The 16,450-nt window shown below is 34.4% G+C and overlaps 1 protein-coding gene across 1 annotated transcript in view; it reads right to left on the bottom strand.

Annotated features, from left to right (window-relative positions):
• TXNL1 (thioredoxin like 1) overlaps positions 1-16,450 on the bottom strand; it is a 55,799-nt gene that overhangs the window by 7,917 nt on the left and 31,432 nt on the right. The window contains exons 5-6 of the mRNA XM_077135382.1: positions 9,367-9,436; positions 6,815-6,987 (exon numbers count right to left, since the gene is read on the bottom strand). Coding sequence (XP_076991497.1) covers positions 6,815-6,987; positions 9,367-9,436 — 243 coding nt within the window. The remainder of the gene's footprint in view (positions 1-6,814; positions 6,988-9,366; positions 9,437-16,450) is intronic.

Genomic DNA, 16,450 nt, shown 5'->3' with positions numbered 1-16,450 from the left:
TGTGACATTTTCCAGACCATGTACTGCATCAGTGTTAGCAGAAGGTATGGGGGATCTCAGACCAGACAAATGAAAAAGAGAAGCAGAAAGGGAATGGAAATTCAAAATATTTAGAAGGGTAAAGCTATTTTAAAAAAGTGGAAAATAGTCCATACTGAATCAAAATGTGACTAAAAAGAGTGAACTATATAAAAGTGATTAAAAAGAGGCTTCCATATAAATGTGCTTTCATACCTCTTTACATTCTCTTAGCTTATTTATGCTGATACTTAAATGTGCTGAGCACCCAGGGAAAATTTAATATGTAAAATTTCCCGGGTCATCTTTTCTGACAAAAGCTCAACCTTTCTGTTGTGGCCTAAAATAACACCCACTTCTAACTTGCTTCATCAACTCTTCCATCTCTCACCGGTGCCTTCAAACACTCCTGCTCCTTGCTTCTTTCCTTAGATACTTGCTACATATATGTCGCTTTTGCTTTTAGCAACATTTCCTTCCAACTACAAAATCCCCTTCAATTACTCTTTTCTTTCTCTCTCCTCAAAGCTGATATTTATGGAGCCATCTGAGGCTCATTGTTTGCTATTTTCACTTGAAATACCATGTCTGCTCTTTCTGAATCTCAATTTGGTCTCTGCACTCACGGTCTTCTGTTCTTTCTGTCATTTTGTTTATCAATAACCTCTGGGTGGCTAATCTATAGGACGTTTTTTTCAATACTTAGCTGTCCTGACTTTGTACACTCCCTTTTTTCATGAAACTCTTCTCTTGGCTTTTGGGACACAATTGTCTGAAGAATTTTTGTTTGTTTGCTTTCCCTTTGTTCCCACCCCCGCAACTCGAAACATGGCAAGGCATTTAGACTTTCAGATGTGTCATGACGTCTCTTGCCTTTAGATAGGTTAAATGTTGTGTACCAGTTCATACAGAAATTATGTTCTCTTTTGTTTGATCGTAAGCATGGTCCAGCTGACCCTCCCAGCTACTTCTGCTCCCTTCTTGAACACACAGGGAATATTTGGCTGCTTTCCAAGCAACAGTAATCAGGCAAATTATAAAAGACCATCTCGGTGTTACTGTCTGTCCTAGTCATTTTTTACTCTGTTCCTACCATTCAAGTCTGGGTAAGGAATAGCAATAAGAATTACATCTCACTTAGGAAGAATTGCACAGTTCCTGTGATTTCAGATCTACAAAACTCAGTTTTCTTTTTCGGTCATTTTCACCTTGTCCCAAAATGCTACCTAATATATAAGCCAAAAGTCTCCTCTGAGTGGTCTTTTATCAAAGCTTTCTTTCCAACTTTAATTTTCCTCTCCCTCTCCTAGTCCAGGGAATCTTAATTTTCACTGACTCTTACATTGTGATACATCATACCAATATTGTTCTCTGGTTCTGCTGAAACAGCACTTCCTGGAGATATTAAATGCCTGAGATACCAACTTGATTGGGAGAAGAAACTGTGCAGGTGGGGGACACAGGAGAGTACGGGGGAGGAATTATTAGACTGAAAACTCAGCAGTTAATAGACTGTTTTGGAAACTCAGTCACTAATATTACGTGAAGAATAATATTTTGGCATATAATCTGATAGTTTATTACATATCATTATATATATGTTTTAGTATCTAAAATATATAATGATTTGATCCTCCTGAGCGTTTATCCATATCTCACTCTGCATATGGGGTTTTGCTTAGATCATATATTATCTTTTTTCTATTAGTTATTCTGTGTTTATGTTTGCTTTTCGTACATATTTTTATACTTAACTATCTCTTTTGAAATAACTTTACATTACTGAATTATTTTTAACAGACACTGGAAAACAACTTGACTAACTTTTTCTTTTTTTTCATTTGGAGGTAGATGTTTGAGTTCTGACTCTCAAAACTGTGTTCTTTCTGACTTTTAAAGGAAAATGTCAAGGAAATAATAATTATTTTTAATTTTTAAATAGTACACTTTGCCAATTAGCAGAAATGAAATAAATTGCTCTTAATGACTCATAATGAAATTTTTTAAAATGCTGTAAAATGTGGGGAATTAGAAATTTGGTTAGGCTTAAAGTCTAATATTGCCAACATAACTTAAAGAAGTGGTTATTGCCAATATAACATGATATAAAAGAAAAAAATATTAGTAATTCTCTTTAGGGCCATGTCCACAGCTTCATCTATACTTGAATCTAAATGCGCTTCAGGTCTAGCATTTAGAAAGTCCCTATTAGAGCGTCCCATCCTGGCAACTATGAATTGCAGGCTGCCCATACGATTGTACTCCTTTGAGGAAAACCCTGTCCTACTTCTATCATCGGGTTCTTCATGCTGTGCCTAACACAAGTTCCTTTCTGCAAGGACATTGATGATGCTTACAAACAAACAAAATCAAAAACAAAAAAAAAAACCCAAACTTTTAACAGACTTCAAAATGTTGAAATGCCATAAATATTTATTTCGTTTCTTTCTCCTAAATGAAAACTTTCTGGCTACGGGTATTTGGGCTGGTTGCAACAAAGTTTTCTCTTTTTAAGAGACATGTTTGTATGATTAAACAGGAAGTCATTTAATATATTATTTAAATAATATTCCTTATATAAAGGGAGGTCCCAATGGAGAGGACATTTTAGAGAGGATACAGGTGGGACTGGATTTAAATGTAATTTCTCAGAAAAAAATTGTGTCCCCTGTCCCCTGCTCAGAGCCATTCTCACTGCTGCATTTTCTCTTCCTACGTTTTTAACAATAATACAATATTAATTTAAAACGATCACTCAAAGAATGGAGAAGACTCTGCTAATTTCACAAATGTTTGTAAATTTTTTTATTGGTTTATCATTGTCAATTATGAATAGCATTTTGTTATACCTACAATTTTGCCATAGAGGGGAGAAAAGTAATTCTGTAGGAAAAATAAAACAACTTCCCATATATTGAAGATTTAAAATGTGATGAAAGAACATGTATAAAAAATAAACTTTACTCTGGAGGATATGAAGCTCAGAAAATGAGTTGACTCAAGAAAATAATCAAATCTATGTACATATCACTCAGAGAATCTATAGTTTAGACGATGCCAAACACACCAGCGGCCTGGAGGTTGCATGGCGTCATACTTCCCATGCTTGGGTGGGGGCGGGGGCAGGGGTAGGGGCGGTAATTTCTTCTATTAAGTCTGCCTCAGTATTAGGCTCATGGAGAGCTCATGGAAAGCCTTTCCATGTTGTGAAGATTGTCTAGGTCTGGATCTTATGCTGAAAGTGGTGTACTGGCACGTTTACACATATGAAATCCAGAAAGGAACCAGCAGAAACTGTTAAAATGTGGGTGTGAAAATTTAGCTTGCTTAAGAGAGACCTGCAAAATTGTGCCAACAATGACAGCCCCCCCTAAAAAACAAGACAAAGCAAAACAAAAATGTTGCATTGATTTGCAGATCATTTTGAAAAGATCTTTTAATAAAATGCCTACCTGGCTGTAGAGGGGGAGGGAGGCAAGTTCTTGTTTCTTTTACTGAATCAAATTGTTAAAGCAGTTGAAGAGTAGATTCCCTTTATCAAAATATCTGTCTGTCTATATCTATTATCTATATCTATCTATCTATCTATCTATCTATCTATCTATCTATCTATCATCTATCATCTATCTATCTCTCTATCTTCCAGGCATATGAAACCTGCTCAAAACTTGGTTTCCCTATGAAAAGGAATCTATTTGGTTTAATCTTCCACCCACTTAGAACAAATGAGTCATTGTCTAGCTTACAAATGCTAACTTAAAGCCACTTAGCAAGGAACTCTCCCAAAACTGGTAAATGCTCAAATCTGTATTTCCATTATTTGAGATGATGAGAGGCTCATTGGGAAGAAATCGTCATCCTACAATTCAATTTTCTATTTTTCCTAAATTATTTCTACTTGCAATATGTTTCTGTTAACAAAGCATAACACTAGAATACAGGACTGTACAGTTTTTAAGAGCATGGATTTTTGAGTTCATAGAAGTAGGCTCAAATCCTGCTGTTCATTTTTACTGATTCTTTGACCTTGGATGAGTTATTGAACTATTCAAGCCTCAATTTTCCACTGATAAAATAGGGATGATGCAAACATAATTTTGTTGAGGGCGTAAAATGGGAAAAGATATAAAGAAAAAAATAGCAAGATAACTGGCATACTGGCAGCATTCCAAAATGTTATTTTATGTATCTGAGCATTAAACAACTATTTATTGAACATACCATATTCTAGACAATGGATTGAGGGGTGCAAGAGTCTCTGCTCTCAGGAAGTTTATATTCTAGTGGGAAGAAATAGGCAATAAACACATAGACAAAAATATATAGTATGGCAGATGAAATCTCTTTTATGATGAAAAATTTAGCATGGTAAAGGGTACAGATGGATGGGCCATGGGAATGGTTTTTATTTTTGATGGGGCAGTCAGGAAAGACCTCTACACAAGGAGGACATCTTACCTGAAACTTTCCTTGCGGAAAACAGTTACAGTCCGGAGGCAAGAGCCTAAACACATCCTATAACTTTGACCTGGAGGTGTGTCCCTGGCCACATTGCGCTTTTGACCAGTTAATTTCTGCTAATTCCTTAGATCTCAATTCAAAGGCTTCTTGACATATGCTAGCCCCATAGAGCTTATTGGTCAGTCCCCCTACTTATGCCATTCCTTTTAGGTACTTCTCACATTTTGCACTTATCATATTTGTCATTTTAATTCATTTTGTGAAATAATTCTTTATGGAATATAAAATTATAAATTTGTTGTAAAAAATAAAAAATGCAATGGGATATTTGCTTCTACTATAGAATAGTGAAGTTTGCGCTACTGCATGCCTAACCTTAATTAACTGCATGATCATTATTGTCTATAGCCCAACAGGAAATACATAAAATCTGGAAGATTCAGGAGGAATCCATTTGCTTCCCTAGAAAATAGCACAGAGCAGATACATTTTGGATGGCAGTTTATTAAGAAACTATGCTCAAATACTTAAAATTGCATATTGATTAGCCTAGAATCATTTCTCTGTACGAAGGAAGTAATACGAAGTATTTACAATGTATTTAGTACTTCATAGTAATCATGACTCGTTCTGTGTATAGATTCAACTACTGGACAGAAGCAAATCTCTCATTTAGTCTTTAGTGACACAGTAGATGCACAAAACAATCACGTCCTGGAATTATCAATTTATCATGAGAAAAAAAGAGATTTATTTATTTATTTATTTATTTAGTCATTGACAATAAGCCAGATAGAATCAGATCTAATATATCTCAATGTGTTTCTTTGGCAGAATGCATTGCATTGATCTATAAGTAATTTATTAAATGTGGAGACACTTCATGGATCACTGGGAGCATTTTTAAATGAACTAATTTAATTCTCTTACACGGCACTTCTGAGGTAGGGATTTTAAAACTTCATTTTCTAAACATTTAACAGTTGTAGTCAAGAAATTTAATAGGTAGCATGTTATACGGAAAAGATCATCCTGGAGTATAAAGATACCAAATATTAGTCCTTTGCACATTTTGTTTCAGTGTGACTTTGACTTAATTAATTTTTGTTCTGGTGAAGTTAATTCATATGTGTATACATATATTTTGTATGCATGCCAGGTACAAACTTTTTAATATGTGTTTTAGATATTACTGTATCTACCTGAATGTGATTGCAATGTTGGCTATCTACTAACACCCAGTCTTTTAGTCTTCAGTCTTTTAGTTTTAAATAGACTATAATTTTAACCTACATAAATAATAAAGCCAGGAAAATGTTTGATAATCAGGATTTTAGTTTAACATAACTATTTCTTCAACTACATTTAGGTAGTATATTTCAAATACTGAAATTTGATTATAATTCTTCATCTTATTACTAAGAGTATTCTGTGAAACTCCACTTAAAACTCCTTAAAAATGAACACATACTATAGCCATCTTCTAATTTATGAAAATATAACTATTCCATTTAAAACAAAGAAATCACATTCATTTCATATGATTTGTTCTCAGTGATTCTATGCTATTTCTAGGTATTCTGATATTGTACTCTAACTTCCCTAATCCTTCCTCAAACAGATTGTATGGTGGTAGTGGTAGGATTCAGTATTAAAAGCAATTAATAACTGCTAAAAGCCAGCTAGTTTTTATAAACTGGCATTTCTATAACATTAAAATATCTTATATGAAGTACATCATTTCGTTCTGAGAAAAGATCACAGTAATGAATATATAACTATGTGATGATATTGTGAGCCACTGACTGTACACGAAGTATGGAATGTTCATACATTAAGAATGTTTGGGTTGTATGTTGATTGGTTTTATTAAGAAAAAAAATTTTTTTTAAAAAGCATCACTTCAGCCATACTCAATATTACATATTGGCCATTATATAAAATTATCTTTTTAAAATATAATTTTCACTAAGCTCACTATGAACTCTATATTCTAGAAAAGTAAGATTTCACAAATGGATCATCACTCATCACTAGGAACAAAGGATAAATCACAAATATCTTCAGTTTAAGTGTAAGCGTTCTAGAATAAAATTCTAACTGACAAGTTCACAAACTTTTTAAAATCAGCCTGCCCTTCTCCTTTAGGGTACACATATAAGTTAAAGGGAAGGAAATTTAATTGGTCCGTTATACATATTTACACATTTCAAAATGAGTGGACAAATAACTACTTTAAAGGATCATTTAGAATCATGGAGGACACTAAAGATAGCATTAATTCTCACTTCCAAACCCATTAAATATTGCTGAATGAAATATTAATACTACTTACAGTTACACTGTTAACATTCTGAAACTTAACATAACGAAGCGGGACAATACCATCTTCTTTAATATCATCCTCTGTTAGTTCCAGAGCTTGAGTTGGTTCACTTCTTTCTGCCTCTTCAAAATCCATAGATCGGGGCAGATTGATAAAAATTTTTACATATTTAGGACCCTGACCTACAAAATGGTAAAATAAAATGGAATGCTCAAATATCACATATCATGCTTACTTTCCTTTATCATTATATTTGCATTATACACACATGCAAATACAAGGATATATATTATATACCTACATATAAATACTTTCATAAACCTTCACATTTAGGATTTTTAAACAAATCTGAGTGTTTTGACAGACATTCATTTTCTTTCAATAGACATTTACAGGCACTAAATGGTCCTAGCTAGCACCAGCTGAATACAAGGAATACTAGATTAAATGGCACACATAGGGTGGTTTGATGGTGGTTCAGTGGCAGAATTCTTGCCTGCCACACTACAGACCTGTGTTCAATTCCTGGCGTCTGTCCATGAAAAAAAAAAAAGACACACACACATACACACACAGTCTATACCCTCAACTGCCAATAATATAACAAAATAAATATAATCTACTTAAAAGGAAGTATAAGGAAGGTAGTGAAAGATTTTGCCAGTATAAAGAGGTTAACAATAGTTTCGTAAGACATAAACATTTGAGCTAGGTTTTACAGTTGCCAACAATTGCTACATTTTGTTATTTAGGAGGAGAGAACTACCAATGACAGCATTTAGCCAAAGGGGAATTAATTATACAAATAACCAACTTTCATTTCAGGGTGGGCTCAGTTGTAAAGCCACCTTTATAGAATGTCTATAGAATGTCTTAGCCCCTTTAACTTTGGAGTACAATTTAAGACCTATAGTAGTCTGTGGCTGATTAAGGAATATTGAGATATTCAAACTAATTAAATACTTATTTCTACAGCATTTACTTTTATTATTACTTTATATTTTCAAAGTAAAGGTACAATTTTCTTAATGAAAAAATATTAGTATATGAAAATGAGAGGGTAATGCCACCTGACACACAGGTTCCTTGTTATTTCTTCCCAACAACTAAAAAAATAAAACAAAGCAAAAACCTAGCCACAGGGTTAAGCCTACTTAAAAGTAGGCCTAAGAATCACCCCCAAGAGAACTTTTGTTGCTCAGATGTGGCCTCTCTCTTCCAGCCAACACGACAAGCAAACTCATCACCCTTCCCCTCTCTATGTGAGACATGACTTCCAGGGGCGTGGACCTTCCTAGTAACGTGGGACAGAAATCCTAGAATGAGCTGGGACTCAGCATCAAGGAATTGAGAAAACCTTCTTGACCAAAAGGAGGAAGAGAGAAATGAGACAAAATAAAGTGTCAATGGCTGAGAGATTCCAAACAGAGTTGAGAGGTTATCCTGGAGGTTATTCTTACACATTAAATAGATATCACCTGTTTAGTTAAGGTGTAATGGAGAAGCTGGAGGGAACTATCTGAAAATGTAGAGATGTGCTCCAGTAGCCATGTTTCTTGAAGATGACTGCATGATGATATAGCTTTCGCATTGTGACTGTGGGATTGTGAAAACCTTGTGTCTGATGCTCCTTTTATGTACAGTATGGACAGATGAGTAAAATATATGGATTAAAAATAAATAAATAAATAATAGGGGAACGATGTTAAAACAAACTTAGTAGATTGAAATGCTAGTGATCAATGAAAGGGAGGGGTAAGGGGTATGGTACGTATGAATTTTTTTCTGTTTTCTTTTTATTTCTTTTTCTGAATTGATGCAAATTGTTCTAAGAAATGATCATGATGATGAAATGCACCTGTGTGATGATACTGTGAATTACTGATTATATATGTAGCACAGAATGATCATATGTTAAATGTTTGTGTTGTTATATTTAAAAAAAAATTTTAACGTTAAAACAAACAAAAAAAAACAAAAAAAACTTAGCCACATCCTGCTGCCCCCTAAAACACTCAACAGAAACTGAACATAAAAGATGTGGGTGGGTAGATAAGTATAATTATTTTACAGAAAGAGAGATTTCAAGTCTGTACAATTGTTTACAACACGAAAGCATGCGCAGATATAAAGATGAAACCATAAACAGAGCCTAAGTAGGAAAGTCTGTAGCTTCAGTTTATCATCTGCAATTGGAATGACTGGAATAAATCTCCTCCAGTTCTACTCCTATAAAATGGCTTTTTAGACCTAAACATTTAGAATGATAGGTGTAAGAAAGGGTTCATTAGTTTACAGATTAAGAGAAAACATAATCAAATTAGAAAGTAAAACATTTTAGAAATGTTCTCTTTCTATTTTCACTTCCTAATACTCTTACATTATATTCATTTATATCCTTGTCTTGTTCCCTAAACAATTTAAGATCGCATAATTTCACTCTTTTACCCAAATAAATATTTGGGTAAAATATTTTTTTTAAATTTAACAGTTTTAAATATGTTTTAAATATGTGCTAACAAATCTATAAAGTAGGAAGTTAGTTTTAAAAAAAAACTCACCATTATCTGGCCCTTGAAATTTCATGGAATAAAGCTTAACAGGTTGATTGAATGCCACAGTAATAAGCAGCTGTGGAGAAAATAATAGTTTCATTTTTAAGTGTTCTTGAACACCCTGAATACACAAGAATGAGAACATAAAATTAACAGAGACAGAAAAAATCTATTTCATCTAACAAAACCAATGTAAAAACAAAAATCAGTAAGTTGACATTTGAGGAGTATCCACTAGATTGACATTTGAGGAATATCCATTATTTATATACAAAAAAATTTCATGGAGTAAATTAACTAAAATTAATAAGAACTTAAGCTCTTATAATCCCTAAACTGGCAAACAACTTGCATCCAACAAATCTTACCAAAACAACCCAAATTAAAATTCGAATGATGTATTTTAGCACACAGCTTAACATTTTCTAGCATGGTTTAATTATCAAGCATCTATTCAAGACCCCTGACATATGGAGGCCATGCAAAGGTCATGTAGAGAGATTAGCCCTCCAACATTTTTGTGACACACTATTACAGGCAAATTATAAAAATTATTGGTATATCCGAAGAAAACAGCCTAATAGGTATTTTCCTAGGTGTGCTGGTTTGAATCTGTGGTGGACCCCAGAAAAGCCATGTCCTTTAATTCTCATCGAATATTGCTGGCTGGGAGCATTTTCATTGTTCCCATGGAGATGTGACCCATCCAAATGTGAGCGTTAACTTTTAATCAGAGAGCTTCTATGGAGTGGTAACTTTTGATCATGGAGTTGTGACTCCACCTATTAATCCTTTAAAAGAGGAAACATTTTGAAGACAGTCCCTTTTTTAGAACCACGAGTCACAGCAGAGCCGAGCACAGCCACGATGATGAGAGAACCACAGAGTCTACGAGCCAGCAACCTTTGGAGTTAAAGAATAATGCCCCTGTGGGAGCTCCAGGAAGCAAGAATCTGGGAGAGAAAGCTGAGTGACTTCACCACGCACCCTTTCAGCTGAGAGAATAAATCTGAACTTCACTGGCCTTTCTTGAATGAAGATAACCTCCTGTTGGTGCCTTAATTTGGACATTTTTATAGACTTGCTTTAATTGGGACATTTCTTTGGCCTTAGAACTGTAAACTAGCAATTTATTAAATTCCCCCTTTTTAAAAAAGCCATTCCATTTTTGGTGTATTGCATTCCAGTAGCTAGCAAACTAGAACACTAGGCAAACTGACTACAGTATGATTCTGTACTCATATATCTAAACCCCAGCTGTCTTCGTTCTAATCAGAGCACATTATTATACAGTTTTGAGTGCATCACTCAAATTGTGCCCTTTGTAAATGGAACCCTACATATAATGTGATGATACATATCAACAGGCCTGGATACTGCCTTCCTGAAATCTTCCTGCCAGCAAAATCTTAACAAGGTAGAAGCATACGTACTTACATAAAACACAATTTTGGCTGGAGAGAAGACCTAGGACCTAGGTTTAATTACATAAGCAAATGTAAATACTATAACCTTAATATACAACATATTCGTTTTAGATTTATAAATTTTTGTAATAACAAGTGACTTGAAGAATATTCTACTTCACGAAGTAGTTCATTCCCTTGTTCAACAACACCAATTTGGAATGCAACACAACAGAGTTAGGAGTACTAGTATGTAAACATAAAAAACAGTTTATGACCATGGATATTTGGATAATTTTGATATACTATTATTTCTCAGGGTTGTTAGAAATAAATATACCACAAATAAATAAATATATATAACATTAGTAATTCTAGAATCCTAGGAGGCCTGTAGTAATATGCTCTTAACAAATACTGTTTAGCTAATTAACCAAACCTGTTACTATTTATTAATTCTCAAAGTATTATATTAGTTATTAATACTACTATGGAACATCCCTCATTAAGCATCTATTTTTGGCTAAGAATGATCATGTTCTTTGACCTTACATGCTCTTCTCAATATCAGCACACATACTTGGCTATTCCTTTGGTGGGCCCAGGGTAGTATGTGAGAACATATGATATAATCTTGAAAGCTTCTGCACATACACCTTAGTAGAGAATGGAAGTATATGACTCATTCCCCAAAAGCAGGTTAAAGCCTTTCTTATTTTATGTAACCTTTAATGCTACCTTAAAACTTTTCAAGAAGGCAAAGTATAACTTAGATAAATGACTCTCTGTCATGGGCCTTCGGCATATGCCGCAAACGAAATGGCAAATCCAGACTCATACTTCCTTTCTGAAACTTACTACAAATATACAGTGGTCAAAAGAGCATGGTACTTGGTGATGTATAAACAACCATGTGATGATACTATAAGCCATCAAGTGTATATTTTGGATGGATTGTATGCTGTGTGAATCTATCTCAATAAAATTGCATTAAAAAAAAAAAAGGATGGCACTGATTCCCAAGGATAAGACTGGCCCTGAAACCATGGGATCAAGAATGCCCTCCTGACTGAGGGGAAAAGGTAACGAAACAAGATATCAGCAGTTAAGAGAGTTCAAAGAGTCGAGAGGCTATTCAGGAGGCTACTCTTATTATGCATGTTTCACTAGATACTGCTAATCGCCGTGGCCTGCTAAACACCAACCAACATCATGCCTATTTTCTCTGAGACTCTATAAAAGTTTCATGTACTGAATTTACTTTCCTGAAATCCATTACCTCCAGAGGGTTCCTAGGTTAGATAAGCCCTGAAGCCCAGAGGGGCCAGCCTCTTCAAGAATATTAACTAATTTCATCCCCCTAGCCTATATTATTATTTTTTTATTATTAATTAAATAAAAAAAAAGAAATTAACAACACAACATTTAGAAATCATTCCATTCTACATATGCAATCAGTAATTCTTAATAGCATCACATAGATGTATGATCATCCTTTCTTAGTACATTTGCATCGATTTAGGAAAAGAACTAGCAAAACAACAGAAAAAGATATAGAATGTTAATATAGAGAAAAAAATAGAAATAATAATACTAAAAAATATATATATATAAAAAAAGGAAAAAGAAAAAAAAACAAAAGACACAAACAAAAAAAACACAAAACTATAGCTCAGATGCAGCTTCATTCCCCCTAGCCTATATTATTGACACCCCTTTTCAACGTGAAAAAGAAAGAACACAGTACAAAGATCTTTATAGAGTGGGACAAGGATCAAAGAAGTAGGAATTATAACAGAGAAGATAGTATTTAACAAATGAGTATGACTGAATCACTATATTGATATTGCTTTTAGCCTCCAGTGTTGTGGAGTAGCTAGAAGGAAAAATCTTAAACTGGAATGGTAACCCATACCAAACTATGAAATCTGTTCTGTAGCTGCTTGTTGGAATATAATGTGAAAATTATTGCTTCCTCTTTTTTTGTGTGTATATTTCACAATAAAAAAATGTAAAGAAAAGCAAAAAAAACATGGTACTGGCACAAGGACAGACTTATAGACGAATGGAATCAAATCAGAAATAGACCCTCATATCTATGGTCAAATTATTTTTGACAAGGGTACCAAGTCCACTCAATGGGGAAAGAATAGTCTCATCAACAAATGGGAAAACTGACTCTCTGTAAGCAAAAAACAAACAAACAAACAAAAACTTGTGCATCCAAGGACATCATCAGACAAGTAAAAAGAACCCACAAAATGGGAAAAAATACCCGATAAGGGTTTGAAAATATCTGATAAGGGCTTAACTTCCAGAATGTATCAAGAAAACCTGTAATTCAACAACAAAAAGGCAAACAACCCAACTAAAAAAATGGGCAAAAGGCTTGAATGCACAGGCCTCCAAAGATCCATAAATTGCCAATAAACACATGAAAAGATGCTCAGCATCATTACCCGTCAGAGAAATTCAAATTAAAAGCAGAATGAGATACCATTTTAGATCCACAGAATGACTACTATTAAAAAAATGAAAAACATGTTGGAGAGGATGTGAAGAAACAGGAACACTCATTCATTGTTAATGGGAAGAAATGTAAAATGGTGCGGCTGCTGTGGAAGACAGTTTGGCAGGTTTTCAGAAAGTTAAACTTAGAATTTCCAGATGACCAAGCAATTCACTTCTAGTTATATACCCAAAAGATTTGAAAGCAGAGACTCAGATATTTGCACACTGATGTTCATAGTGGCATTATTCACAATTGCCAAAGGACAGATGTAACTCAAATGTCCATCAACTGATGAATATATAAACAAAATGTGGTACAGAATTACAATGGAATATTATTGAAGTGCTGATAAATGCAACAGAACGAATGAACCCTGAAGACATTATGTTGAGTGAAATAAACCAAATACAAAAGGACAAATATTGTATGATCTCACTGATATGAAATAATCAGAATAAGAAAATTTATAAAGTAAAAATCTAGAATACAGGCTGCCAGGGAATGAGGCAGGACTTGGGAATGAGAAGTTAATGCTTAATTAGTACAAAGTTTCTGTTTGGGGTGATGGAACAGTTTTGGTAATGCAGAGTGGTGATGATAACATGACATCGTGAATGTAATTGACAGCACTGAATTTTCTATCTAAATGTTCATCTAATTTTACTTCAGTAAATAGAAATTTTAGGTGATACATAGGTTGCTAGAATAAAATACACACACAAATACATTGGCCTGTACAACACAAACAGTGAACATTAATGTAAACTATGGACTATAATTAATAGTACCATTATAATATTCTCTCACCAACTATAACAAATGTACCACACTAACACAAAATGCTGTAAGTATAGATATACTGCATGGGAGGGTGGGAGGGGGGTAGGAAGGTAGTGTTCAGATAATCTAATATCCCTCCAACATCTTAAAATAATATTCTACAGATGAATTTAAGTATATAAATAAATCTTATTGTCTATGTATCAAAATATTATTAAGTACATACTCTATACTCAAAGCTATGCTTGACATAGCAGATTTAGAAAACATGGTACCTTCCCTTTCTCCATTCAAAGCTATAAGAGAAATTCAGATAATATGACAAGGTTGTAAACAAAAACTGACTCAGTTACCATTTGCTCTTAAGATTTTAAAAGAATTTAAGAAAATGAGAAGTAGCTTTCACTACACAGATAAACAGCCACTCTCCATTCACTCTGTAACAAACTCACAGTATACTGAAGGCCGCTAGCTAGTAGGCTACTTTAGAGAATGTACCCCTCTATGCTTACCAAGGGTTAGCTGTGCTTCTGGTCATACAATAGTAATTATTTTTATTCTAACTATATAATTTAAATATATAAACTAAGAAATGCAAGCTGAAGGGTACACGGGGTAGTTCAGTGGTTAGAATGCCCGCCACCTTCCATGTGGGAGACCCGGGTTTGAGTCCCAGACCACACACGCCCCCCGCAAAAAAATGCAAGATGAATAGGAAAAAATTTTTTTCTTGTGAAAACCAAGTTAAAGGCTTTGTTTAGGCAAGCTGATAAAAAAAATTGGCTATGGATAAGATACATGTAAAAGACAAAGAAAAAAAAACTGAACAATTTAATTTAGTTTTGCTTTGAAAATATCTAAGTTCTGATTCCTCTTTACAGAAATTGAAACTGATTATTTGAGGACGCATTAATGGTCTGGTTTACATCACACATATGATGCAAAACTCTAATTAGCAAATACAATAAGGAATAAAAGTGTTTCAATTATACAGATAAACATAGGAATCAGAATAATGCAAAGCCAAAGGGAAGAAATTTGCTGCTCTCTGATCAAAAGTAACTCGTTAAGGATGAACCATACGGAACTAACAGTATTCGACTGTTACTGACTTAAACAAATGACTAATTTCATATGGTTCACTTAATAATATGGCAAGTTCAACAAATCAAACAAATTTAATTACCTTAAACTAAAAGTGGAAAACTGAAGACAAACTCCATTCAGTCCATTGACCCATTAACGTTTTGGCACACATGGTGTGTGTATGTGTTTTTAAGACCGAATTTAGCTGCCAATATTTTTAAAAACAGAAAACTTTTACATAAAATGTCCTTTGATCTCCAGCTTCCCTTAAACCTTCTGAAATCCTGGCACCACTCTGGAGCATTTTCCTAAATTGCAATTACTGTCAGGGCTAAAGAGTGGGTGCCCCTAGAAGTAAAGATAGATGATAAAAGACTGAGATGGTATAATCTAGGAATGCCTAGAGTGTTTAATGATAGTGACTAAATGTACAAATTTAAAAATATTTCACATGATGAAGAACAAAGGAATATCAATAATGCAGGGTGTTGAAAACAGATGGTAATTAATATTTCAAAACTTTAACTTATGTGTGAGACTAAAGCAAAAAATGTTTATTTGGTACAAAACGTTTACTTTGACTAGTGCATTTCCTAATATAACTTAAGTGGACAGCTTAACTGAACACCTTAAGTACATGGAACCTTGAGTAGGGCATGAGATTTTGTAGGTTTGTCCAGAGTGATGCCTTGATAAATCCCAGAGGATGTGAACAGTGAACAAAAAAGAATTTGCAAAGTCCCCTTGGGGGAATGGTGAGAAAGAGGGAAAATTCAACTCCCCAAGTGCAAAATTCTTGATATTCTCACAAGCAGTGGGGACAATCAAAGCAATAGGCTGAGCCCCCAATCTTGGGGTTTGTTCATATGAAATTTAACCCCATAAAGGATAGGCTAAGCCCACTTAAAATTAGGCTTAAGAGTCACCCCCCAGAGAATCTCTTGTTGCTCAGATGTGGCCTCTCTCTTTCAGCCAACATGACAACTCACTGCCCTCCCACTGCCCTCCCCCTCTCTACACTGGACCACTCCCAGGGGTGTGGACCTTCCTGGCAACGTGGGACAGAAATCCTAGAATGAGATGAGACTCAGCACCAAGGGACTGAAAAAACCTTCTTGACCAAAAAGGGGAAGAAAGAAATGAGACGAAATAAAGTGTCAATGGCTGAGAGATTCCAAACAGAGTCGAGAAGTTATCCTGGAGGTTATTCTTATACATTAAATAGATCACCTTGTTAGTAGAGATGTAATGGAGAGGCTGGAGGGAACTGCTTGAAAATGCAGAGCTGTGTTCCAGTAGCCATTTT

Source organism: Tamandua tetradactyla, chromosome 18 (assembly GCF_023851605.1).
Source record: "Tamandua tetradactyla isolate mTamTet1 chromosome 18, mTamTet1.pri, whole genome shotgun sequence".
Classification (NCBI taxonomy): Eukaryota; Metazoa; Chordata; class Mammalia; order Pilosa; family Myrmecophagidae; genus Tamandua; species Tamandua tetradactyla.
This window is presented reverse-complemented; position numbering and strand designations above follow the sequence as displayed.